Below are 27237 nucleotides of genomic sequence, written 5' to 3'. Positions count from 1 at the left end.
AATTTTGTGTGTATACCAACATTTTTCAGCGATTTATGCACGTTAAAGTGATTTTCGGAAGCGGGTCTATATGGGAGCTTTAATAATTATGGACCGATCGTAACAAAATTTGGTGACATGAATTTTGTATATATATGACCGATAAAGTCCAATTTCGGAAGGACATTTGTATGGGGGCTAGGTGAAATAATGGACCGATTTAAGCCAGTTTCAATAGGCTTGGTCCTCGGGCCGAAAAAATAATATGTACCAAATTTGATCGAAATATCTTCAAAATTGCGACCTGTACTCTGCGCACAAGGTTTATGGACAGCCAACCAGCCAGACGGACGGACGGACATCGTTTAATCGAATCAGAAAGTGATTCTAAGTCGATCGGTGGATGTTAGACTAATATTTTTTGGCGTTACAAACATCTGCACAAACGCATTATACCCTCCCCACTATGGTGGTGTAGGGTATAAAAGGTGCCGCTGAAGCACACCGATTGCTCACCAAAGCTTATGGTGAATGTGTTCCATCGGTTTCAACGTGCGAAAGATGGTTTGTGCGGTTCAGAAGCGGAGATTTTGACACGGAAGACAAATATCGTCCAGGCCAGCCAAAAATTATTGAAGACCAAGAATTGGAGGCATTACTCCATGAAGATTGTTGTAAAACTCAACAAGAGTTTGCAAAATCATTGGGAGCTACTCAAGCAGCAATTTAAAAACGTTTGCGAGCAGCAGGATTCATCCAAAAGCAGGGTACCAAACGAATTGAAGCCGAGAGACCTTGAAAGACGATTTTGCATGTCCAAAATGCTGCTTGAACGCTATAAAAGAAAATCATTTTTACACCGGATTATTGCTTGCTATAAAAAATGGATCCATTACGATAACCCGAAGCGTAAAATATCGTAAGTGAAGCCCGGCCAAACAGCCGAATCAACACCATAGCCAAATATCCATGGAGCTAAGGTAATGATCTGTATTTGGTGGGAACCAAAGGGTTCTATCTCTAATGAGCTGCTGAAATCTGGCCACACCATCACAGGGAATCTGTACCGCAACTGAGCTAGCATTGGCCAAGAAATGCCCAGTATATGCGTCCAGACATGAAATCGTAGTATTCCACCATGACAACGCTCGGCAACATTTCAAAACTATTTAGAAAGAAGAGATTGGGAAATTTTGTATCAGCCGCTTTATAGTCCAGACCTTGCCACGTCCGACTACTATTTGTTTCAATCGATGTAGAACGCTCTCTCTCTGGATACGCTTTACTTCAGAACAGAGTATCCGAAATTGGCTTGATTCGTTCTTGGTCTCAAAATATGAGCAGTTCTTTTGGCGCGGAATCCATATTGTTGCCAGATAGATGGGAAAAGGTCATAGCTAACGATGGCCAATACTTTGAATAAATTAATATTGTACAAATGTTTCAAAATAAAAGCTACAAATTTTAAAAAATCCCGCATTTTTAGGTCATACACCCAATAATTCAAGTGAAATATCTTCTAAAGTAGAAGATATATTTATACGGTTTATTGCTGTAAACATTTAGTAGTAAAATTAGCAATCTCCATTTGGTTAAATTTCATGAATTCCATCAAAGAGCACTGAGCTGTTTTTACTTTCGGTCTTCTGATTTTGACCACATTTGACATTTCCATTTTTATCAAAAAAGATAAGGGTATATAGATTTTGTCATTCCGTTTGTAACTCATCGAAATATTCATCGCATACCCACAAATTTATATATGTATGTATATTCTGGGTCATTATGAAATTCTAAGATGATCTAGCTACTGAAATGACGATAACTTTCCGGGACTTCCATTCACTCAGATATCTTTTTATCTCCCAAATTTTCACACAGTATTATAAGCTACATGACGATCTTGGCATATAAGCTTTCGCACAACATTTGCTTTTTTTTCTTCCCGAAGGGAAATCCAATTCGAGTATCTATTGCAAATTCTTTGAGATTGAGTGATTTAAAGTATTAGATTGTAAATTATGATGAATATCGTTCATTTAGACGATTATTAATTGAGCAGATCAGAAGGATCGAACAATGAAATCATCGCAGAATCAAATCCCAATATTATAGTGTTTGATAGATTTGAAATGAATATGAAAGTATTCAAAAAATATAGAGATTATGATGTTGTAAATATAATCATAGTACTTGTAGAGAACTGTATAAAAATATTTAACTCTTTTGTTATTATTACGTATTATATTAATAATAAAAACTATTTATGTATGTATTTGTCAACAGTTGTTAATTAAGAAATTAATTCTTTTTTACTTCAAAAACTAAATAATAATACTTTTCGTTTGGACTTTGAAAATGTTCTCCTTGACATTTTGTTAAACACCATATCGACCAGTTTAAATGAAATCTCTTCTATGTAATATATACTCGAAACATTCAGTCAAAGTCATATTCAACTTTCCGTACCAATATTCAATTAGCATACAAGTGTTAAACATTTCCAAAAAAAAATAAAAAATAACAGAAAAAAACGTTAGTCTTCTTTAGGCAAAATAAATAAAAAGCTGGTGGAAAACAGCAAAATAAAATCCAGTTAAAAGCAGTCTTAACAAAAATTACCACCGAAATGTAACTGAGATAAATAAATAAATATTTATTTATTTATCCGATTCTACTTGTACATGTCAGTACAAATTAGCAAATACGTAACTAAATATTCATGTATTTCCCTATTTTAAATGAAATGACTTTTTTGATTAAGTGGTTCGTTCTGTTTTCTTTAAATTTACTCATCAAACGGCGCGTTTTGTATCAATTTAATTGATTAATTCAATAATACGCGCCAATGATAATGATGATTATGAGTATGATTGCTTATGATGAACAATTAAAATGAATTTTTGCAAAGTTTTTGCTAAACAATAATTTAAATATTAAATTAACAAAATAATACGTTAATTAAATATTGTACTTGTAAATTTAAGAACATTATACTACGTACGTACATACATATATCGTAAACGATGAATAAATATATTTATTACGTACTAGTGCACAGTGGATTCGATTAAAAAAATAACATGCTTTTTTCACTAAAAATTTTGTACATGATGTATATAAGATGCAAATCTTATATACATTTTTTGGAAAACTATAAACTTAACAACCGATATAATAAATTTCTAGCTTATAAATATCTCACCCATTTCAATGTGGCTTCGTGGGTTATCTAGGGGTTTTGGAAAGCCAACACATGGGCATTGTTTTCTTTATAAAATTTTTAAAAAATATTTAAAAATAGAGTGATTTTCATACACATTTGTAAGAAATATTAGTACCTAAGAATGTGCAATTTATATTTCAATCAAACTACTGTACTTTCAGTGGCAGTAGTAGTAGTAAAATTGATGAAAGCTAAAAATAAAACGAACGTCCGACTGCATCAATGAATGGATGAATGAATGGCAATGTCATTTTGTAACATTTAACCCTTTGACGAAACTTTGACACACATACAAATATCTCAATTAAATTCAAAATAGTTTTGTTTAATTGTTGAGATGGGCGTAGTTGGTTTCTAATAAAGTAAATGCAATTTTTTTTTTCGTTGCAACTAAAAAACAATGCATTTTTTAGTTTTAGTTTTTTCAATTAAACGCGTATTTACCAAGATATTAAGGATTTTAGATAAATTGAGTTTTTCATATAAAAATCGATTTTTGGTGAGAAATATAAGTGATCACAGATTGAGGCCCGTTTTCCATTTAAACGCGTATATACCAAGATATTAAGGATTTTAGATAAATTGAGTTTTTCATATAAAAATCGATTTTTGCTGAGAAATATAAGTGATCACAGATTGAGGCCCTTTTTACAATTAAACGCGTATTTACCAAGATATTAAGGATTTTAGATATTTTGAGATTTTCATATAAAAATCGATTTTTGGTGAGAAATATAAGTGATCACAGATTGAGGCCCGTTTTCCAATTAAACGCGTATTTAAGAATATATTAAAGATTTTAGATATTTTGAGAGTTTCATATAAAAAATCGATTTTTGGTGAGAAATATAAGTGATCACAGATTGAGGCCCGTTTTCCATTTAAACGCGTATTTACCAAGATATTAAGGATTTTAGATTAATTGAGTTTTTCATATAAAAATCGATTTTTGGTGAGAAATATAAGTGATCACAGATTGAGGCCCGTTTTCCAATTAAACGCGCATTTACCAAGATATTAAGGATTTTAGTTTTTCATATAAAAATCGATTTTTGGTGAGAAATATAAGTGATCACAGATTGAGGCCCGTTTTCCAATTAAACGCGTATTTAAGAAGATATTAAAGATTTTAGATATTTTAGTTTTTCATATAAAAATCGATTTTTGCTGAGAAATATAAGTGATCACAGATTGAGGCCCTTTATCCAATTAAACGCGTATTTACCAAGATATTAAGGATTTTAGATAGATTTTAGATTTTCATATAAAAATCGATTTTTGGTGAGAAATATAAGTGATCACAGATGGACGCCCTTTTTCCAATTAAACGCGTATTTACCAAGATATTAAGGATTTTAGATAAATTGAGTTTTTCATATAAAAATCGATTTTTGGTGAGAAATATAAGTGATCACAGATTGAGGCCCTTTTTGCAATTAAACGCGTATTTACCAAGATTTTAAAGATTTTAGATATTTTGAGTTTTTCATATAAAAATCGATTTATGTTGAGAAATATAAGTGATCACAGATTGAGGCCCTTTATCCAATTAAACGCGTATTTACCAAGATATTAAGGATTTTAGATAGATTTTAGATTTTCATATAAAAATCGATTTTTGGTGAGAAATATAAGTGATCACAGATGGACGCCCTTTTTCCAATTAAACGCGTATTTACCAAGATATTAAGGATTTTAGATATTTTGAGATTTTCATATAAAAATCGATTTATGGTGAGAAATATAAGTGATCACAGATTGAGGCCCTTTTTCTAATTAAACGCGTATTTACCAAGATATTAAGGATTTTAGATAAATTGAGTTTTTCATATAAAAATCGATTTTTGGTGAGAAATATAAGTGATCACAGATTGAGGCCCTTTTTGCAATTAAACGCGTATTTACCAAGATATTAAGGATTTTAGATAAATTGAGTTTTTCATATAAAAATCGATTTTTGATGAGAAATATAAGTGATATAAGCGTATTTACCAAGATATTAAGGATTTTAGATATTTTGAGTTTTTCATATAAAAATCGATTTATGGTGAGAAATATAAGTGATCACAGATTGAGGCCCTTTTTCTAATTAAACGCGTATTTACCAAGATATTAAGGATTTTAGATAAATTGAGTTTTTCATATAAAAATCGATTTTTGGTGAGAAATATAAGTGATCACAGATCGAGGCCCTTTTTCCAATTAAACGCGTATTTACCAAGATATTAAGGATTTTAGATATTTTGAGTTTTTCATATAGAAATCGATTTATGTTGAGAAATATAAGTGATCACAGATTGAGGCCCATTTTGCAATTAAACGCGTATTTACCAAGATATTAAGGATTTTAGATATTTTGAGTTTTTCATATAAAAATCGATTTATGTTGAGAAATATAAGTGATCACAGATTGAGGCCCTTTATCCAATTAAACGCGTATTTACCAAGATATTAAGGATTTTAGATAGATTTTAGATTTTCATATAAAAATCGATTTTTGGTGAGAAATATAAGTGATCACAGATGGACGCCCTTTTTCCAATTAAACGCGTATTTACCAAGATATTAAGGATTTTAGATATTTTGAGATTTTCATATAAAAATCGATTTATGGTGAGAAATATAAGTGATCACAGATTGAGGCCCTTTTTCTAATTAAACGCGTATTTACCAAGATATTAAGGATTTTAGATATTTTGAGTTTTTCATATAGAAATCGATTTATGTTGAGAAATATAAGTGATCACAGATTGAGGCCCATTTTGCAATTAAACGCGTATTTACCAAGATATTAAGGATTTTAGATATTTTGAGTTTTTCATATAAAAATCGATTTATGTTGAGAAATATAAGTGATCACAGATTGAGGCCCTTTATCCATTTAAACGCGTATTTACCAAGATATTAAGGATTTTAGATAGATTTTAGATTTTCATATAAAAATCGATTTTTGGTGAGAAATATAAGTGATCACAGATGGACGCCCTTTTTCCAATTAAACGCGTATTTACCAAGATATTAAGGATTTTAGATAAATTGAGTTTTTCATATAAAAATCGATTTTTGGTGAGAAATATAAGTGATCACAGATTGACGCCCTTTTTCCAATTAAACGCGTATTTACCAAGATATTAAGGATTTTAGATATTTTGAGATTTTCATATAAAAATCGATTTATGGTGAGAAATATAAGTGATCACAGATTGAGGCCCTTTTTCTAATTAAACGCGTATTTACCAAGATATTAAGGATTTTAGATATTTTGAGTTTTTCATATAAAAATCGATTTATGGTGAGAAATATAAGTGATCACAGATTGAGGCCCTTTTTCTAATTAAACGCGTATTTACCAAGATATTAAGGATTTTAGATATTTTGAGATTTTCATATAAAAATCGATTTATGGTGAGAAATATAAGTGATCACAGATTGAGGCCCTTTTTCTAATTAAACGCGTATTTACCAAGATATTAAGGATTTTAGATAAATTGAGTTTTTCATATAAAAATCGATTTTTGATGAGAAATATAAGTGATATAAGCGTATTTACCAAGATATTAAGGATTTTAGATATTTTGAGTTTTTCATATAAAAATCGATTTATGTTGAGAAATATAAGTGATCACAGATTGAGGCCCTTTTTCTAATTAAACGCGTATTTACCAAGATATTAAGGATTTTAGATATTTTGAGTTTTTCATATAGAAATCGATTTATGTTGAGAAATATAAGTGATCACAGATTGAGGCCCCTTTTCCAATTAAACGCGTATTTACCAAGATATTAAGGATTTTAGATAAATTGAGTTTTTCATATAAAAATCGATTTTTGGTGAGAAATATAAGTGATCACAGATTGAGGCCCTTTTTGCAATTAAACGCGTATTTACCAAGATATTAAGGATTTCAGATATTTTGAGATTTTCATATAAAAATCGATTTATGGTGAGAAATATAAGTGATCACAGATTGAGGCCCTTTTTCTAATTAAACGCGTATTTACCAAGATATTAAGGATTTTAGATAAATTGAGTTTTTCATATAAAAATCGATTTTTGGTGAGAAATATAAGTGATCACAGATCGAGGCCCTTTTTCCAATTAAACGCGTATTTACCAAGATATTAAGGATTTTAGATATTTTGAGTTTTTCATATAGAAATCGATTTATGTTGAGAAATATAAGTGATCACAGATTGAGGCCCTTTTTCCAATTAAACGCGTATTTACCAAGATATTAAGGATTTTAGATATTTTGAGATTTTCATATAAAAATCGATTTATGGTGAGAAATATAAGTGATCACAGATTGAGGCCCTTTTTCTAATTAAACGCGTATTTACCAAGATATTAAGGATTTTAGATAAATTGAGTTTTTCATATAAAAATCGATTTTTGGTGAGAAATATAAGTGATCACAGATCGAGGCCCTTTTTCCAATTAAACGCGTATTTACCAAGATATTAAGGATTTTAGATATTTTGAGTTTTTCATATAGAAATCGATTTATGTTGAGAAATATAAGTGATCACAGATTGAGGCCCTTTTTCCAATTAAACGCGTATTTACCAAGATATTAAGGATTTTAGATATTTTGAGATTTTCATATAAAAATCGATTTATGGTGAGAAATATAAGTGATCACAGATTGAGGCCCTTTTTCTAATTAAACGCGTATTTACCAAGATATTAAGGATTTTAGATAAATTGAGTTTTTCATATAAAAATCGATTTTTGGTGAGAAATATAAGTGATCACAGATCGAGGCCCTTTTTCCAATTAAACGCGTATTTACCAAGATATTAAGGATTTTAGATATTTTGAGTTTTTCATATAGAAATCGATTTATGTTGAGAAATATAAGTGATCACAGATTGAGGCCCTTTTTCCAATTAAACGCGTATTTACCAAGATATTAAGGATTTTAGATATTTTGAGATTTTCATATTAAAAATCGGTTTTTGGTAAGAAATATAAGTGATCACAGATTGAAGCCCTTTTTCGAATTAAACGCGTATTTACCAAGATATTAAGGATTTTAGATATTTTGAGATTTTCATATTAAAAATCGATTTTTGGTGAGAAATATAAGTGATCACAGATTGAGGCCCTTTTTCCAATTAAACTCGTATTTACCAAGATATTAAGGATTTTAGATAAATTGAGTTTTTCATATAAAAATCGATTTTTGGTGAGAAATATAAGTGATCACAGATTGAGGTCCTTTTTCCAATTAAACACGTATTTACCAAGATATTAAGGATTTTAGATAAATTGAGTTTTTCATATAAAAATCGATTTTAGGTGAAAAATATAAGTGATTTTTGGTGAGAAATGTATGTGATTGAGGCCCTTTTTTCAATTAAACGCGTATTTACCAAGATATTAAGGATTTTAGATATTTTGAGTTTTCATATAAAAATCGATTTTTGGTGAGAAGTGATCACAGATCGAGGCCGTTTTTCCAATTAAACGCGTATTTACCAAGATATTAAGGATTTTAGATATTTTGAGTTTGTCATATAAAAATCGATTTATGTTGAGAAATATAAGTGATCACAGATTGAGGCCCTTTTTCTAATTAAACGCGTATTTACCAAGATATTAAGGATTTTGGATATTTTGAAATTTTCATATAAAAATCGATTTTTGGTGAGAAATATAAGTGATCACAGATTGAGGCCCGTTTTTCAATTAAACGCGTATTTACCAAGATATTAATGATTTTAGATATTTTGAGATTTTCATATAAAAATCGATTTTTGGTTAGAATTATGAGTGATCACAGATTGAGGTCCTTTTTTCAATTTTGAGATTTTCATCGATTTTTGGAGAGAAATGTAAGTGATCACAGATTGAGGTCCTTTTTCCAATTAAACGCGTATTTACCAAGATATTAAGGAAATGTAAGTGATCACAGATTGAGGCCCTTTTTTCAATTAAACGCGTATTTACCAAGATATTAAGGATTTAAGATATATTGAGATTTTCATATAAAAAATCGATTTTTGGTGAGAAATATAAGTGATCACAGATTGAGGCCCTTTTTCCAATTAAACGCATATTTACCAAGATATTAAGGATTTTAGATATTTTAAGATTTTCATATAAAAATCGATTTTTGGTGAGAAATATAAGTGATCACAGATTGAGGCCCGTTTTCCAATTAAACGCGTATTTACCAAGATATTAATGATTTTAGATATTTTGAGATTTTCATATAAAAATCGATTTTTGGTTATGAGTGATCACAGATTGAAGTCCTTTTTTCAATTTTGAGATTTTCAATGATTTTTGGAGAGAAATGTAAGTGATCACAGATTGAGGTCTTTTTCCAATTAAACGCGTATTTACCAAGATATTAAGGAAATGTAAGTGATCACAGATTGAGGCCCTTTTTCCAATTAAACGCGTATTTACAAAGATATTAAGGATTTTAGATATTTTGAGTTTTTATATAAAAATCGATATTTGGTGAGAAATATAAGTGATCACAGATTGAGGCCCGTTTTCCAATTAAACGCGTATTTACCAAGATATTAATGATTTTAGATATTTTGAGATTTTCATATAAAAATCGATTTTTGGTTAGAATTATGAGTGATCACAGATTGAAGTCCTTTTTTCAATTTTGAGATTTTCAATGATTTTTGGAGAGAAATGTAAGTGATCACAGATTGAGGTCTTTTTCCAATTAAACGCGTATTTACCAAGATATTAAGGAAATGTAAGTGATCACAGATTGAGGCCCTTTTTTCAATTAAACGCGTATTTACCAAGATATTAAGGATTTTAGATATTTTGAGTTTTTATATAAAAATCGATTTTTGGTGTAAAATATAAGTGATCACAGATTGAGGTTATTTTTTCAATTAAACGCGTATTTACCATGATATTAAGGATTTAAGATATATTGAGATTTTCATATAAAAAATCGATTTTTGGTGAGAAATATAAGTGATCACAGATTGAGGCCCTTTTTCCAATTAAACGCATATTTACCAAGATATTAAGGATTTAAGATATATTGAGATTTTCATATAAAAAATCGATTTTTGGTGAGAAATATAAGTGATCACAGATTGAGGCCCTTTTTCCAATTAAACGCATATTTACCAAGATATTAAGGATTTTAGATATTTTGAGATTTTCATATAAAAAATCGATATTTGGTGAGAAATATAAGTGATCACAGATTGAGGCCCTTTTTCCAATTAAACGCATATTTACCAAGATATTAAGGATTTTAGATATTTTGAGATTTTCATATAAAAATCGATTTTTGGTGAAAAATGTGATCACAGATTGAGGTCCTTTTTTCATTTATACGCGTATTTACCAAGATTTTAGATATTTTGAGTTTTTCGTATAAAAATCGATTTTTGGTTAGAATTATGAGTGATCACAGATTGAGGGCCTTTTTTCAATTAAAGATATGAAATTTATTGTTTTTTTTTTTTTAATTGAAAGTATTGAAAATGCCAATCAAAGTTAAATGAAAAAAATTCTTTGAAGATGTTTTAAACAAAATATTTATTTATTTTTATACCCTTCACCTTCGTGAGAAGGGTATATATAAGTTTGTCATTCCGTTTGTAATTTCTACATTTTTCATTTCCGACCCTATAAAGTATATATATTCTGGATCCTTATAGATAGCGGAGTCGATTAAGCCATGTCCGTCTGTCTGTCTGTCTGTCTGTCTGTCTGTCTGTCTGTCTGTCTGTCTGTCTGTCTGTCTGTCTGTCCGTCTGTCTGTCTGTCTGTCTGTCTGTCTGTTGAAATCAGTTTTCTGAAGACCCCAGATATCTTCGGGATCCAAATCTTCAATAATTCTGTCAGACATGCTTTCGAGAATTTTGCTATTTAAAATCAGCAAAATCGGTCCACAAATGGCTGAGATATGAGGAAAAAACCAAGACAACCTCGATTTTTGACCTATTTTTTTACCTATATCTGGATTACTAAGACATTAATATAGACAATATGGATATCTAATGATAGATATTTCAAAGACATTTGCAACGACGTATATAAGACCATAGTAAGTTGGACCTACAATGGGTCAAAATCGGGAAAAAAAATTTTGAACCCGAATTTTTTTTTTAAAAAAAAAAAATTTAAAAAATAAAAAAAAATTTTTTAAAATTTAAAAAAAAAAAATTTTAAAATTTAAAAAAAAAAATTTTTAAAATTTAAAAAAAAAAAATTTTTTAGATTTAAAAAAAAAAAAATTTTAAATTTAAAAAAAAAAAAAATTAAAATTTAAAATAACAATCGAAAAATTTTTTTTTCCAAAAAATTCAAAAAAAAACTGGAAAAAAAATTAAATTTTGTTTACCTAAAAATATTTAAAATTTTGAAGTATAATTTGGTGAAGGGTATATAAGATTCGGCACAGCCGAATATAGCACTCTTACTTGTTTTCTCTAATCTGTTAAAATAAAAATAATAACAATTATTTGTAAGAAGGAAACATTCAATTTATTGTATATTTATTTGTAAAAACATTAAGAGAAAATAAAACAAATATTTATGTTAGAAAAGTTTATAAAACATTTGCAAATTATTTGTAAAAATTTTTTGATGTATACAGTATTACTAAGTATACTCGATACAAGTAAAATAAATTTAAATACTGATCCATTTTGGTATGAAAGGAGTAGTTTGCAGTACATGACATGTTGCTCCATTTATATGCTGTATATCTGTATTTAAATACCCGCTTTTATTTATTTATTTGCTGTTAAAATAAACTACAAGTTTATTTTGCAATTAAAGGGGTATTAATTATTTTTTTTATTATATTTTTGTATTTACACACGCGCTAATAAAATAATTTCAGCAAATTGTTTATTTTCAGTGGTAAATTTTTTACGAATATATTTTCGTGAATAAATTACTTTAAAAAAATAAAGATGTCAACATTAAGATTGTTTAAATAGCTGTAAACATATACATATATTATACATATGCTTAGTATTGTAGTATTATTCCAACCGAGCGAATATATTTCGAGTACGAGTGCGAGAATTTGCCCTCTGTATTTGGTGGGACAAAAAGGGTCCTATCTATTATGAGCTGCTGAAATCTGGCCAGACCGTCAAAGGAAACCTGTACCCAACTGATTCGTTTGTTCGGTTCAGAAGTGGGGATTTTAACACGGAAGGCAAAGTTTGCCCAAGAATTGGAGGCATTACTGATTCATTTGAAGGGAGCATTGGCCGAAAAACACCCAGAATATGCGGCCAGACATGAATCCTTAATATTCCATCATGACAACACTCGGCCACATGTTGCAATACCTTGATTCGTTGTTGGCCTCGAAACATGAGCAGTAATTTTGGCTCGAAATCCATATGTTGCCAGAATGATGGGAAAAGGTCATTGCTAACAATGGCCAATACTTTGAATAAATTTAGATTGTACAAATGTTTCAAAATAAAATCTAAAAAATATTCAAATATTACACATTTTTAAGTCATACACCCAATAGTAAAAAAAATTTACGTGATGAGGACCATTTCTGGATGAATGGGTACGTCAACAATCAAAATTGTCGAATTTGGGATGATACCAATCCACAGGAGATCCAAGAGCGTCCAATGCATCCCGAAAAAGTAACTGTTTGATGTGGAATTTAGGCAGGCGTCGTCATCGGTCCATATTTCTTTGTGCACGACGTTGGCCAGGCCAGTGCTATAGGCCAATGATTACCAAATTCTTTTATCCTGGATTGCATGATACGCTACGTCCCACACAGCTCGTGCCATATTGAACATTCTGCACGAGCGATTTGAGGTCATGAACATTTCATGTCACGTGGTCATCCCACGGTGATGTGAACTGGCCACCGAAATCATGCAACTTGACCCCCTTAGACTTTTTCTTGTGAGGGCATCTTAAGTCGCAAACCACAGCGACCTTCAAAGCCAACATAACCCATGCCATCGGTCAAATTCAGCCTGATTTATGCGTCAGAGTCAAGGAAAATTGGACATTTCGGACTTAAAGACAACGATAGGCCTATCACACACATTTTGTTTTATTTACATTCAAAGATAGGAAGCGCTTAATGTAAACACTCTCTGAGGTGCAACTGGTTGTTAATGATTTCTTCAAGATCTCGAAGAAAACGAAAACGGAATGGTGGGAGGAAACGAACTATCGTTCAACATTTATAACACAATCACCTTTGGATCTCAATCAACAATTAGTAATGAAATTATTATTAACAAGTAAGAAAGTATGGTCAGTCAAGTCCGACCATATAATACCCTACACTAAGTAAATGAGCCAAAACATTTTTCTTTTAAAAATATTGTTACGAAATTGTACTTGAATTCAAATATAACGATTTTAAGGGCTGATTTAAATAGCAAACTGTAACATATCTGTGGGCATTATTAAATAAAAGCTTTCAGTTGACCATTGATCGTAAGTTGGCAACGCTGTATTCGAATTCGAATATTCAGTTAAAGAACATTGTAGAAATAGAGCTTTCTAGATGGTTATGCAGTGTTATAAATAGTGGCAGAGGTTGCAGTCGTGAGTGAGTTTATCAGAGACGCTTTTCGAATAAACATCAACTGAGTGCCTTAAAGTGTGTTGTGTTTTTCAAGTAAATTCGTGTACATTATAAATTGTGTCTGTATTTCTGCGAATTTACAAACGTGTATAAAAAACATTGAGTGACTATTTAATTCTGTTGTTGTACATTTGAATAAATAAAGAGTTGTTACCATTTTCAAACTACTAAACGGCTTTTATTTGCAATCAAAAGTATACGGTTTATTTAAAGGAAATAAACCAGCGTTTTGAAAAGGTTAAAACGTAACAATATCAATAATTTATATTCGTGAGTGATTTTCGGAAGTGGGCCTTATATGGGAGCTATGACCAATTATGGACCGATCACCATGAAATTAGGTCGTGTGATTTATGTCTATATGAAAGTCATTTATGTTGAATTTTGTGTGTATACCAACATTTTTAAGAGATTTATGCATATTAAAGTAATTTCAGAAGCGGGTCTATATGGAAGCTATGAGTAATTATTGACCGATAGTAACAAAATTTGGTGACATGAATTTTGTATATATAAAACTTATTTGGAGCGAAATTTGTGGAGATACATATATAAATTAAACATTTATGACCGATAAAGTCCAATTTTGGGAGGACATTTGTATGGGGGCTAGGTGAAATAATAGACCGATTTCAGCCAGTTTCAATAGGCTCCGTCCTTGGGCTGAAAAAATTATATGTACCAAATTTTATCCAAATATCTTCAAAATTGCGACCTGTACTCTGCGCACAAGGCTTATATGGACAGCCAGCCAGACGGACGGACGGACAGACATCGTTTAATCGACTCAGAAAGTGATTGTAAGTCGATCGGTATACTTTAAGGTGGGTGTTATACTCTCCCCACTATGGTATAATAATTCCGAGAGTAAAAAGAAAGAAAGACTTAGGTTTATGACAACAGACTTAGGTTTTTTGTCTCTCAGAAAGGCTTCTATGAATATTTTATTCGATGCTAACCTATGTTGCTTAAAATAAAGTTTACTATTTACGAGATTTACTATTTATTTCCAAAGTGAGGTTACAATTATGAAATTTGAATATTTGTTGATAAACTAAGTAATCTAATTTTATTTGAAAAATAAAATGACGTTATACATATGAAACGCACCTTATTATATGGTTTAAGGTATAAATATATAAAGATTGTAAGATGTGCTTTGTCATTGCGGCCATTTTTCAAAACATTTCATTTGCAAACGGTGTTTTTCTAAATAAAATTCATTTAGGAATATTTTATTTACTTTTAATTAGCAAATATATATAATCAGATACATATCAATTTGGGAAAAAAAAATTTCATACGTTTTTCGACAATTAAAATTTCCGAAAGTAAACATTAAATTGTATGCAAAACATGATGATTGGTATTAAATTGATAACCCCGCCAGTCAGAGAACCATAAATTATTGTCAAAAAAAATTTAATGTGTCATTCATATTTTAGGCGTCAAAATATCAATATTAATATAGGGATTTTTTTAACGGTAAATATTTATATACACAAATACTTATTTTTGAGTAAAACACTTGTGTTTTATCAAATGCAATTGATTTACTGCGTATAAACACAAATTTATTAGAGCTTAACTGTATTTGTAATAAAAAAAATACAATTGAGAAGGCTATCTTTGATCTTTCCGTAGATGGAAGCACGGTCAAGCACGTGTCTGATCTGATCTAAAAGAACTGCCATAAATCTTTATAATTTCCAAAAGTTGTTATCATTTGTTTTTCCTGTTTAAGAAAAAATAATTATTTTAATTGTTTGCCAAACTAAGAAAAGATAAACTTTCGCAAATAAAAAATAATAAATAAACTAAACAAAAACAAGTAAGAGGTGTTATAGTCGGCTGTGCCGAATCTTATGTACCCACCATCAATATTGTTGTGCGTTTTATATAGTAATAACATTTACCTTTAGTTTTTTATATTCTATTACTAGGGTTGGTTAAAAAGTCCGTGCCTTTTTGAATGAAACATAGTATTTTGGATAAAAAATTATTTTATTTTTCAACATAGTTATCTTTGAGTTTTATGCACTTTGTCCAAAGTTTGTTATCCGTTCCAAAAAATAAGATTTGGCGAGGTCATCAAAATAGGTATTTTTTGTGAGATGATTTCATCGTTGGATTCAAATCTCTTTCCGAGAAATAGTCACTCGGGACTAAATTCGGTGAATAGGATGGAAGAGGGGGCATTTCGTTGCCTAATTAATGGCAATATATGGATTCTGAGCCAATAGAACTACTTATCTTTTGAGGCCAAGAAGGAATCAAGCTGTGTTCCAATCGGATACTCTGTATCGAAGTGAAGCATATCCCAGAGAGAGCGTTATGCATCGTTCGTAACAAATAGTAGTCGACCCAGATCGTGCCCAGTCTGAATTATAAAGCGGTGAGGCAAAACTTATCAACCACTTCATTCTAAATACTTTTTAACAGGTATTGCAACATATGACCGAGCGTTGCCATGATTGAATATTACGGTTTCATGTCTGGCTGCATATTCTGGGCGTTTTTCATCAAATGCTCGCTTCAAACGAATCAGTTGCATTCGGTACAGGTTCCATGTGATGATCGTAATAGATATGACCCTTTTGCTCTCACCAAATACAGAGAATTACCTTAGCGCCATGGATATTTAGCTTTGGTGTCGATTCGGCTTCACATATGATCTCTTAGGTTTTGGATTACTGAAATGCATCCATTTTTCATAGTAAGTAATGATTTGGTGCAAAAATGTTTTTCTTTTATAGCGTTTAAGCATCATTTCTGACATACAAATTCATCTTTCAAGGTCTCTCGGCTTCAATTCGTATGGTACCCAATTTACTTGCTTTTGGATGAATCCTGCTGCTCGCAAACGTTTTTAAATTGCTGCTTGAGTAGCTACCAATGATTTTGCAAACTCCTGTTGAGTTTTACAACTATCTTCATTCTTGGTCTACCAACCTTTAATGGCTTTCTTTGTCTTCTTTGCCAAAATCACCACTTCTGAACAGCACAAACCATCTCTCTCATTGAAACCGATGTAACACGTTCACCATAAGCTTTGGATTCGAGCGGAAGGAAAGTATTAATAAATCAGCATCTTCTAAAATGAACTGCTCATCTTTTGAGGCCAAGAACGAATCAAGCCAATTTCGGATACTCTGTTCTGAAGTGAAGTGTATCCCAGAGAGCGCTCTGCATCGATCGAGGCAAAACTTTCCAAACACTTCATTCTAAATAGTTTTAAACAGACATTGCAATATGTTTCATGTCTGGCCTATTATGGGCGTTTTTCGGCCAATGCGCGCTTCAAACGAATCAGTTGCGTTCGGTACAGGTTCCATGTGATGGTCTGGTGAGATTTTAGCAGCTCATAATAGATCTACACAGAATTACCTTAGATATTTGGCTTTGGTGTCGATTCGGCTGGTTGGCCGGCCTTCACATACGATCTTTTACGCTTCGGATTATCGTAATGGATCCATATATCATGGCAATTAATGATTCGGTATAAAGATTATTTTCTTTTATAGCGTTCGACCATCATTTCGGACATGCAAAATCGTCTTTCAAGTTCTTTCGGCTTAAATTCGTATTTCCCTGCAGCTCGCAAACGTTTTGAAGTTGCTGCTTGAGTAAATCTCAATGATTTTGCAAGCTCCTGTTAAGTCCAATGAATCCAATTATTTTTTGGCTGGCCTGGGCGATATTTGTCTTCCATATCAAAATCACCAACTCTGAAACACACAAACCATCTCTTGTACGTTGAAACCTATGGCACACAATCACCATAAGCTTTGGTGAGCAATTAAAGAAGTAAAGCTAAACTTCCAGTATATGATGCTGAATTTTGTATGAATATTGCTTTTTTATAGACATTGTATCATAGAGCCATATTCCGCGAAGAGATTTATATGGAGAAAGGAGCAATCCTTTAGCGATTCTTGCAATTTTAAGCAGAATTTGTATTTTTTTTTTATCAAAAGAACAATGTGTCTAAAAGTTCATGTTATCTGCAACATATTTAAAGAAAATAGCAAAACATTTTTGAAAATTATGAACATTTAGTCCCGGTCCACACTGTGAAACATTTGCTTCAAAACATTTGAGTTTGTTGATGAAAGGGGAAAGAGGAATGAAAAAGGATACTTTGTTTCATGTACATGAAGTTTTTGTTGAGTATGTCATCCACATTTATTCGTTCGTATTCGTACTATACAGAAATGTCAAAAACTGAAAAGCAAAAACTTCACTGTGTGGACACGAATGCAGTTTCAAAAGAGAATTGAAAAATGTTTTGCAGCAAATGTTTCAAAATGTTTCACAGTGTGGACCGGGACTTATGGAGTTTGTCTCATATTTTTGGTACATTTTCAATATCAAATGTTTTTAATCAACAAATAATATTGGAGCTACTATCGTACCAACAACAGACAGACGTACAAACAGGAATTTTATAAGGACCCAGAATATATAGACTTTTTGATTTTACGATCAATATTTCGATATGTTACAAACGGAATGACAAACTATAATGAACAAATTTATTAATTTTATTACTTGTTTTTTTTATTTTTTTAGAATATTTTTACTCTTTAATGTGAACCACAAGGGAAACATTTCATACACACCAAAAAGTAATAAAAATCACAACAAGTGATTTTCAACACAACAATTCCAAATTCAATCTAAAATAAACACACACCTGGCTAGTTAGGCAGGTCGGTTGCTGGCTTTGTTGGTATGGTTACCCATCCGCATGAAAATTTAAATATGGAATCACAGAGATCGGGTGGCAACAACACCGCAACTACGCAGTTCATCACCCACAGAAGGGGATACACACTGTCATGCAGCACTCTACTGCTATTGGGAGCCTTCTTTGTATGTACTTTGCTTACGGTCTCCTTTGTGGTCTATAATTTTGCAACATGTGATGATTTGATACCCAATGAAGATGAAGATATCGTATGCACTGCTGTACCCATGAGACACAAAGTCAACGAGCAAAATGCCACCGATTTAACGCAACGTACATACGAGCAAGATGTACGTCTGCCAACTTCAATTAAACCCCTAAAGTACAACATTTCATTGGAGCCGTACTTGTATGTGGGCAATTTCACCTTTAATGGTGAGATTTACATAAACATTCTAGTCCTGGAGGATTGTTACAATGTAACAATGCATGCCATTGATTTGGATATTTCGAAAAATGATGTTGCCATACTGTCGCTTGAAAGGAAATCCGATAAGAAACGCTCCAATAGCACGACGAAGGTGGGCAGTGGAGCTGTTGCTATTGCTAATGAGGGAGTTGCTGAATTACGCATACGCAAGCAATATCTACTGGAGGCCAAGCAATTTTTCATTATTGAATTGTATGACAAACTTTTAAAAAATACCGAATACGTGATTAAAATCAAATTTAGTGGCTTAATACAAGACTATTTACAAGGATTCTATCGCAGTTCGTACAAGGTGCGCAATGAAACAAGGTAGGTAATTGGGTGGCATATGGGTTGTTTTATTGGTCTTGCAATTGAAATTCTTATATTCAAATACTTATTAAACATGTTTCTTTTGTGCATAAATACTTATGTATATTTATTACTCGTGTTATCTTAATTTGTTTGTGTCTTTTGTTCATTTTGTTTGAAATGTGGGCAAATAATTAAAGGTGGTTGGCCTCTACACAATTTCAAGCTACAGACGCACGCAGAGCATTTCCTTGTTTTGATGAGCCAGCATTAAAGGCAAATTTCACACTGAATATAGCGAGACCCAAGCATATGTCAACTGTTTCGAATATGCCAATAATTAAAACTCAAAAACAGTAAGTACCACAAAATTTAGAACTTTAAAAAACTTTTAGGATCAAAAATTGCTTAAATTTTGGTAGATTTCACTTTAATATTACAATAGTATTCTTCTTTTTTAATCATAATTAAAATTTGTTATGCGAAAACTGAATTTAAGTGTTGATCACTTCTGAAAAAAAAATATTTAAGTAGAGGAAGGGGGGGGGGGTTGTGTTTTAGTCCTACTACGAATTGCAAGGTTAGACGTTCATTAAAGATAGAAGGGTAAATATCTGTAAACAACAACATTTTTTGTCCAATTTTGTGCCAACAAAGCGTCATTTGCGGGAAGTTTTGCTTTACTTCTTCTTCTTCTCTGATGATTACAGTTTTGCTTTTTCCGCACTTTTTCATTTCCCGGGATCCCAAATTATTCAATTTAATAATGTAGATCTAAAAAAATAGATCTAATAATTAAAACTTGAAGAAAATCCAATAATATTAAACAAAATTCAATGAAACCGAAAGTGGTTTTATTCCAACAATTTTGGTTTTACTCTTTGTGAAAAAGATAATTACTAAAATAATTCCACTTTCGATCGGAATAGAATCCTCTGACAGCCCTGAATAATGAACATGTTATTGGTCTATTTGGATTTTGGAACTTTAGGCAACTTTTAGAGAAAGTTAAGTTCAAAAAACATCAAATAAAACTAAAGAAAATAATTCCCGGGAATTCTGCCACAATTTCCCGGGATTTCGGGATTGAAAATATTGCGGAATTCCCTTGAAAAACTCTACTTATGATGAATGTGTTCCTTTGGTTTTAACGTGCGATAGATGGTTTATGCGATACAGAAGTGGTGATTTTGACACGGAAGACAAAGATCGCCCAGGCCAGCCAAAAATATTTTAAGACCAATAATTAGAGGCATTACTTCATAAAGATTGTTGTCAAAGTCAACAAGAGCTTGCACAATCATTGGGTGCTACTGAAAACGTTTGCGAAAAGCAGGATTCATCCAAAATTGGATACCTTACGAATTGAAGTCGAGAGTCCTTGAGAGACGATTTTTGATGATCGAAATGCAGCATTTTTACAATAACCCCAAGTTAAGAGATCGTATGTGAAGCCCAGCCAACCAGCCCAATCGGCACCAAAGCCAAATATCCATAACCTAAAGTTAAAGTTCTGTATCTCTTAAGAGCTGCTGAAATTTTGCCAGACCATCACAGGGAACCTGCACCGAAAGCAAAATATTCGTTTGAAACAAGCATTGGCCAAAAAACGCCCAGCTATGCGACCAGAATGAAAATGTAATATTCCATCATGCCAACTGAAAAGATGCCGAACAAAATTCGATAAATTTTTCATTTAAAATGTCGCGTTCCGGTACCTAAATCATCGTTTGTTATCAGTGCTCCACGATCATTCGATTCAGGTGTCTGAAAATTTTAATTCATGTCAAAATTCAGTGCCTTTAACTAAAAATAAAGTTACTGCTTATATGTAATAATCGCACCAAACATTTTATAAGTGTGTCGCTTTCGCTATCGTAAGTGTATCCCTTTTTCAAAAACAATTGCTTTTATTACTTTAAAAAAATAGAAAAATAATAGAGATCCGCTTAAGTATAAATACTTTATCGATAAAGAAGCAGAGAAGCGAAATCGAAATTGGGATAAAAAGTGAAAAATATTGTATAAGGTGGAAAAAGTGGAAGGCCGTATACCTGCAAACATTAGGAGTAGCAGTATAAAATCAAATATTTAGGATACTATTAGCTAGTCCTAAAATTTTGCATGATCAATTCCACCGTTTGTATAAAAATTTGAGCCAAATATGGGAGTAGTAGCCACAGAGGGCGTGGCACCTCCCATATGATGTTAATTAAGAAATTAATATCCATAAGTCCATACATTTTGTACGGTTATTTTACCATTAATATTAAGGACAAAAATGGGTGGGCATGGCACCTCCAATATAATAGTTTTAGATAGACTAAATATATTACAAATCATTACGTTACGGAAGGCACACCGGGTTTTAGCTAGTACTAAAAAATATAAATTTCATAAGAATTTTTTGGATTTTCACCTATTAATTAAACACCATATGATACAAAAAAACTTCAAGTGTTGTGTGTTCCCTGTACAATATAAAATATATAACTGTTAGATTAAGTGAAAAGCTCTAGAATAGACATTTTAAATTTATAAAAAGTACTGGACTTGATCAGCTTTCTAATAATAATATCTTCTTCTCAATAGTGAAACATTACCAGACTATGAATGGGATTATTTCGATGAGTCTCTGCCAATGTCAACATACTTAGTGGCCTACAGTATATCCGATTTCAGTAAATTATCAGATGGTAATTTCTCAGTATGGGCTAGACATGATGCCATACAATCCGCCTCATATGCCTTAAGCGTTGGACCAAAAATATTAAGATTCTTAGAAGAATTCTTTGATTTGAAATTTCCTCTGCCAAAAATGGATATGATTGCATTGCCAGATTTTCAAGCAGGAGCCATGGAAAATTGGGGTCTAATAACGTACCGGTATGTTAAATATTTAAATAAATTAAAATAAATAAAAACAATTTTGGCATCATTTAGAGAAACTACCATGCTCTTTGAAGTAGGCGTTTCGGCTTCAACTTATAAACAACGTGTAGCTTCGGTGGTGGGTCATGAATTGGCCCATCAATGGTTTGGTAATTTGGTAACACCCAGTTGGTGGTCAGATATTTGGTTGAATGAAGGTTTTGCCAGCTATATGGAATATTTAACTGTGGATGCCATAGAACCCGAATGGAGAACAATGGATCAATTTGTGGTTAATGAATTGCAAAATGTTTTCCAATTAGATGCCTTATCCACATCACACAAAATATCCGTAGAGGTTGGTAATCCCGAGGAGATCACAGAAATATTCGATCGCATTTCATATGGCAAAGGATCTACTATCATAAGAATGATGAGTCACTTCTTAACCTCAACCATATTCCGGCGTGGCTTGAACCGTTACTTGAAGGAAATGTAAATAATATAAAAATTAAAGCTTTTTTTAAACAATATGCAAAATGAATTTTTAACAAATCAAATTACAGGGCCTATAGTTCTGCTGAACAAGATGATTTGTGGCACTCCTTGACTTTGGAAGCCAAACTCGAGGGTCTATTAGATCGTGATACAACGGTCAAGGATATCATGGATACTTGGACCTTACAAGTGGGCTTCCCGGTAGTTCATGTTTCTAAACATCCCAATACGAATGTTATACGTTTGGAGCAACAACGTTTCGTTTATGAAAACTTGAACAATCATAGCAATGAAGTAGAAGAAGAGGATCCTCTCTGGTGGATACCAATCACCTATACCACCTCAGATGAATTGGATTTTGAAAACACACGACCTTTAACCTGGATACCCAGATCGAAAATTTATGAAATTGAAAGTCGCAACCTGACAACAGCCGATTGGTTTATCTTCAATATTCAGCAGAGTGGTTACTATCGCATTAACTATGAGTTGCCAAATTGGCAAACGATTACGGGACACTTGCTGAATGCCAAGACTTTGAAACAAATTGCTCCCTCTAATAGAGCACAATTAATAGATGATGCCATGAATTTGGCTAGAGGTGGTTACTTAAGCTATGAAATAGCTTTAAATCTTACACGTTACTTAACAAATGAAGATGATCATGCACCTTGGAAGGCCGCAGTAAATGCTTTTCAATTTATAGATTCCATGTTTGTTAGTCAGGGTGACTATGATTTGTTTAAGGTAAAACACAGTCCGTAATTGTGGTAAATATATTATGAAATTAATGTTTGTATTTACAGAACTATCTATTGAAATTGGTGGACAAAGTTTACAACGAATTGGGTTTCAGAGATTCTGCGGATGAAAATGATATGTTGGAGCATTTTAAGCGTGTAGAAATTTTAAATATGGCTTGTCATTTGGGTCATCAGGGTTGTATATCGGATAGTGTGAGACATTTTCAGAATTGGGTGCAAGTTCCTAATCCAGATGCAAATAATCCGTGAGTGAAAAATAAAAAAAAAAAATTTCAAAATGTTTGTACACTATTTTTTAAAGTGAATAGAAAAATATGTTTTTTTTACTAAACTTTTAATGTTAATTCTGTTTTGTTTTTTTAGAATTTCACCAAATCTACGCGGTATTGTTTATTGTACAGCCGTACAATATGGCACTGAGGCCGAATGGGAGTTTGCATTTGAACGTTATTTGAAAACAAGTGTTTCGACTGAAAAAGAAATTATATTAACAGCCTTAGGATGTTCTAAGGAACCCTGGATATTATCCAGATATCTACGTTATTCGATAACCGGAGACATGGGCATACGAAAACAAGATGTTTATCGGGTGTTTGCAGCCGTATCCTCAAATGTTGTGGGACAAAAGATGGCATTCGATTTTATACGCAACAATTGGGAGGACATAAAAACATAGTAAGTTAATTTAATACATGCTTATTTTTTGCTTATACAAAATATACTTAAATTTAACTACTTTTTTAGTTTGGGTTCCTCGATGTCCAATTTCAATACAATATTAAAATTCGCCACAAAACGTATTAATTCGAAATATCATTTAAATGAATTGGAATCATTCGTTACAAACGAGTTAAAGGATAACAGCCGTTTATCCCAGCAAATTGTCGAGCATGTACAAGTTAATGTCAATTGGATGAATAAAAATTATCAAACAATATTAGAGTGGTTAAGAAAAGAATCAAAAAGTTATTCATAAGTTACATATTTAATACATAGTACGAATGTCCAAAGTTTTTCTTTTCTTTTATAACACAAATAATTTTAAGTATTAATATGTATGTATGTATTTAAAAAAACAAATTTTCGTAATTTAATATCCAAAAAATGTTTATTATTTAGGCGCCTTTAGACAATCAAACATAGCTGACAACAGATTATTAGAATTATATTTATATAAATATTAGCTTATAAACTATTGGGCATTAAACCTGTTCTAAATATAATATATCAAATTAAAGGTATTTCCAATATCTATCACAGTAAATATAGGATAAAAACTTTCAATTGTACCGGAGTTTGTGAATCTTAAATCCATAAGCATTTGATTGTCTAGTGTGCCCTTTAAAGCAGTTTTTTTTTAAAAAAATTGTAATAAAAACTCATTTATGAGTAATTTCAAATTCATTTATTAGCAATTTCATGTCATTTTAACATTGGGTGAATATACATATTTTAATTTATGAAATAATATTTTCCCAACTAAAATGCGTAAGAAATTAATTCTCACAGTAAATTTCTTCGCAAAATCATTTGCTGCTATGACATGATAAAACTTATATATACTATTGATTGCATTTTCTTTATTTATTTCTTTGTATGTATATTAGTTGTGTGTATAATTTAAATCAATATTTCAACGTAATAATAATTCTTTTTATATATATATATGTAATTTGTATAATATAAATTTATGTTTAAGCTTTAAAGCATCCAAAGAATTATTTAAATATGTGTATGTATGTACCATGTATTTTGTTAGTAAAGTACTTAAAATTTGAAAATAAACTAAAATTAACACAATTTGTTTTAATCATACATTTGGCAGAATATCTGAAAAAAGAAAATAACAGGAATAATTTTAAAATTATTTTAAAATATTAACTTACCAGCATGCAAAAGAATTTTAGTATCTGAACGGACGAAAAGACTAAAATTTTTGGGCATCAGCACAAACGCATAATACCCTCACCACTATGGTGGTGTAGGGCATAATTAATTCAACAACTCCATTATCTTTGGAACAAATGTAGTTTCAGCACAGCATCAATGAAAAAAATAGTTTCCGAAATATAGACAACTAAAGTTGAATCATTAAGTTCCTTTATCTTTGCATTTGCTACCGATTCGTAGTATTTATATGCATATTGTAAAAGTATCGGAGCAAATAACAATGCCAGTAACAATTTTTTCATGATTTTTACAGTTAATATTCATATTTTCTGTATTGCTGGACTTCAGACGGCCGCAAGGATTTAAACTAAAAACACTTTTTCTGTATATCAAAATTTTCTGAAGTTCACATAATTTATAAATTATGTATAGGCAAGTTTGTCTACGGGTTCGAAGGTGTAAAAGGTGACAGTAATTACAGTTATTTAGGTAATAGTAGCTTAGCGGTAACGATATTTGCTGTTACTTCTTGTTAAAATAACAAACCCAAACAGCACATTAAATTATTTATAGACATAGATCGGAAAAAACTCAAACAAAAAATTCGTTTTCACAGTTTTCCAGTTGGCCACGTCTTCAAGACATCCTTAATGATGGGTCCATGACAATGTAAAGTCTTTGAAGACAAATGTGGGACAGCCGGAACAAATCGTCAACGACTTTTTCATAAAATTTTCAAGACTTTGTAGCTTTGTCGTTAACGATGATTTCTTACACATAATCGTTAAGGCCACATAAATCGCCAAAGACAATGCCTTCTACGACCATTTGGCCAACTAGGGTTTTTTTACTAATATGTACATTCTCACCACTTAGGTTTTTGACAACTGAGTTAGATCTTTTACAGGAGAGTTTCCGATCTATATGTATTTATCTATGTTTAAAGCACAACAGAAATGGTATTTACGATTATATCCATAACTGTATTTGAGTTTAAACAGTATTTTAGGAGTAACGGTAGTCAACCTTAATTGTAGGAGATATTTACTATTATATAAAGACTTTAAAGTCGTATAACTCCTAAACTAAGAGCAGCAACAAATTGAGTATGCTTATAATTAAGAGTAAGCTGTTCAAATGAGATGCATACCACCTAATTTCATTAATTCATTGTGGATCAGTTTCAGATTAGATAATTTTTTCAACCGATATAAAAGTAAATAACAGCGAATATTATTATGGACAAGACTTATAGGGTTAATTTAACTTGTCGTACAAGCGCATATTTCCAATATGAAAAGCCGGTTTCCCTTAAATAGTTAGTTCATAGTGGACGCCTTTGTAAGAGCGAATATTTTTTTAAATCTTTAATACGTAGAAAAACTGCTTCGCATATTAAGTTTTCTTTTTAGAATTTTCAATTCTATGGTATTTACTGCTTCAGATTAGTTTTTTAAATAAATAAATTACGTTTGTAACAATAATTGCGCAATTTCCCAAATACTAAAATTTACAGGTTAACTACAAATTAACCAATTTATTATAAATAAAAATATTTACATCACCCTGTGGTATAAAAATAACAACGAAGATGAACACAAAACAAAATCATCAAAAACAATTCTCTTTTCTAAATACAACACTTGCCACAATACAGAGTTGCTGACTCTCGTACGATGAGTATGAAACTAGATTATTCTATTTATAAACATATTTATTGTAGAATTCATTAATTAAACAAAATCAAGCAATAACAAATATGTAAAATAAAAACAACAAAATCAGCATAAAATTGGTATTTACCTCATAATTAATTATTTGTAAAATAAAATTATGGTTATAAAATTTTTCAAATTGTTTTGAGGTAGAACGACAACTCTGCATTTGTTTACGAAAACAAAGAAATGAGCAAAAAGACAAAAATGAACCTTCAGTAGTCCTCTCCAAATAGA

The 27237-nt window shown here is 31.3% G+C and overlaps 1 protein-coding gene across 1 annotated transcript in view; it reads left to right on the top strand.

The window, feature by feature from the left end:
- The window catches only part of superdeath (Suppressor of ER stress-induced death), a 41045-nt gene extending 15850 nt beyond the window's left edge, over positions 1–25195 (top strand). The window contains exons 3-10 of the mRNA XM_065516336.1: positions 18364–19280; positions 19463–19618; positions 21855–22148; positions 22206–22628; positions 22700–23378; positions 23438–23640; positions 23759–24070; positions 24140–25195. Of these exons, the coding sequence (XP_065372408.1) occupies positions 18526–19280; positions 19463–19618; positions 21855–22148; positions 22206–22628; positions 22700–23378; positions 23438–23640; positions 23759–24070; positions 24140–24371 (3054 nt within the window). The 5' untranslated portion in view covers positions 18364–18525 and the 3' untranslated portion in view covers positions 24372–25195. The remainder of the gene's footprint in view (positions 1–18363; positions 19281–19462; positions 19619–21854; positions 22149–22205; positions 22629–22699; positions 23379–23437; positions 23641–23758; positions 24071–24139) is intronic.
- Positions 25196–27237: the final 2042 nt, after the last annotated feature.

Source organism: Calliphora vicina, chromosome 1, assembly GCF_958450345.1.
Source record: "Calliphora vicina chromosome 1, idCalVici1.1, whole genome shotgun sequence".
Lineage (NCBI taxonomy): Eukaryota > Metazoa > Arthropoda > Insecta > Diptera > Calliphoridae > Calliphora > Calliphora vicina.
Note: the sequence above shows the minus strand (reverse complement) of the source record. Positions and strands in the feature narration are given on the sequence as shown.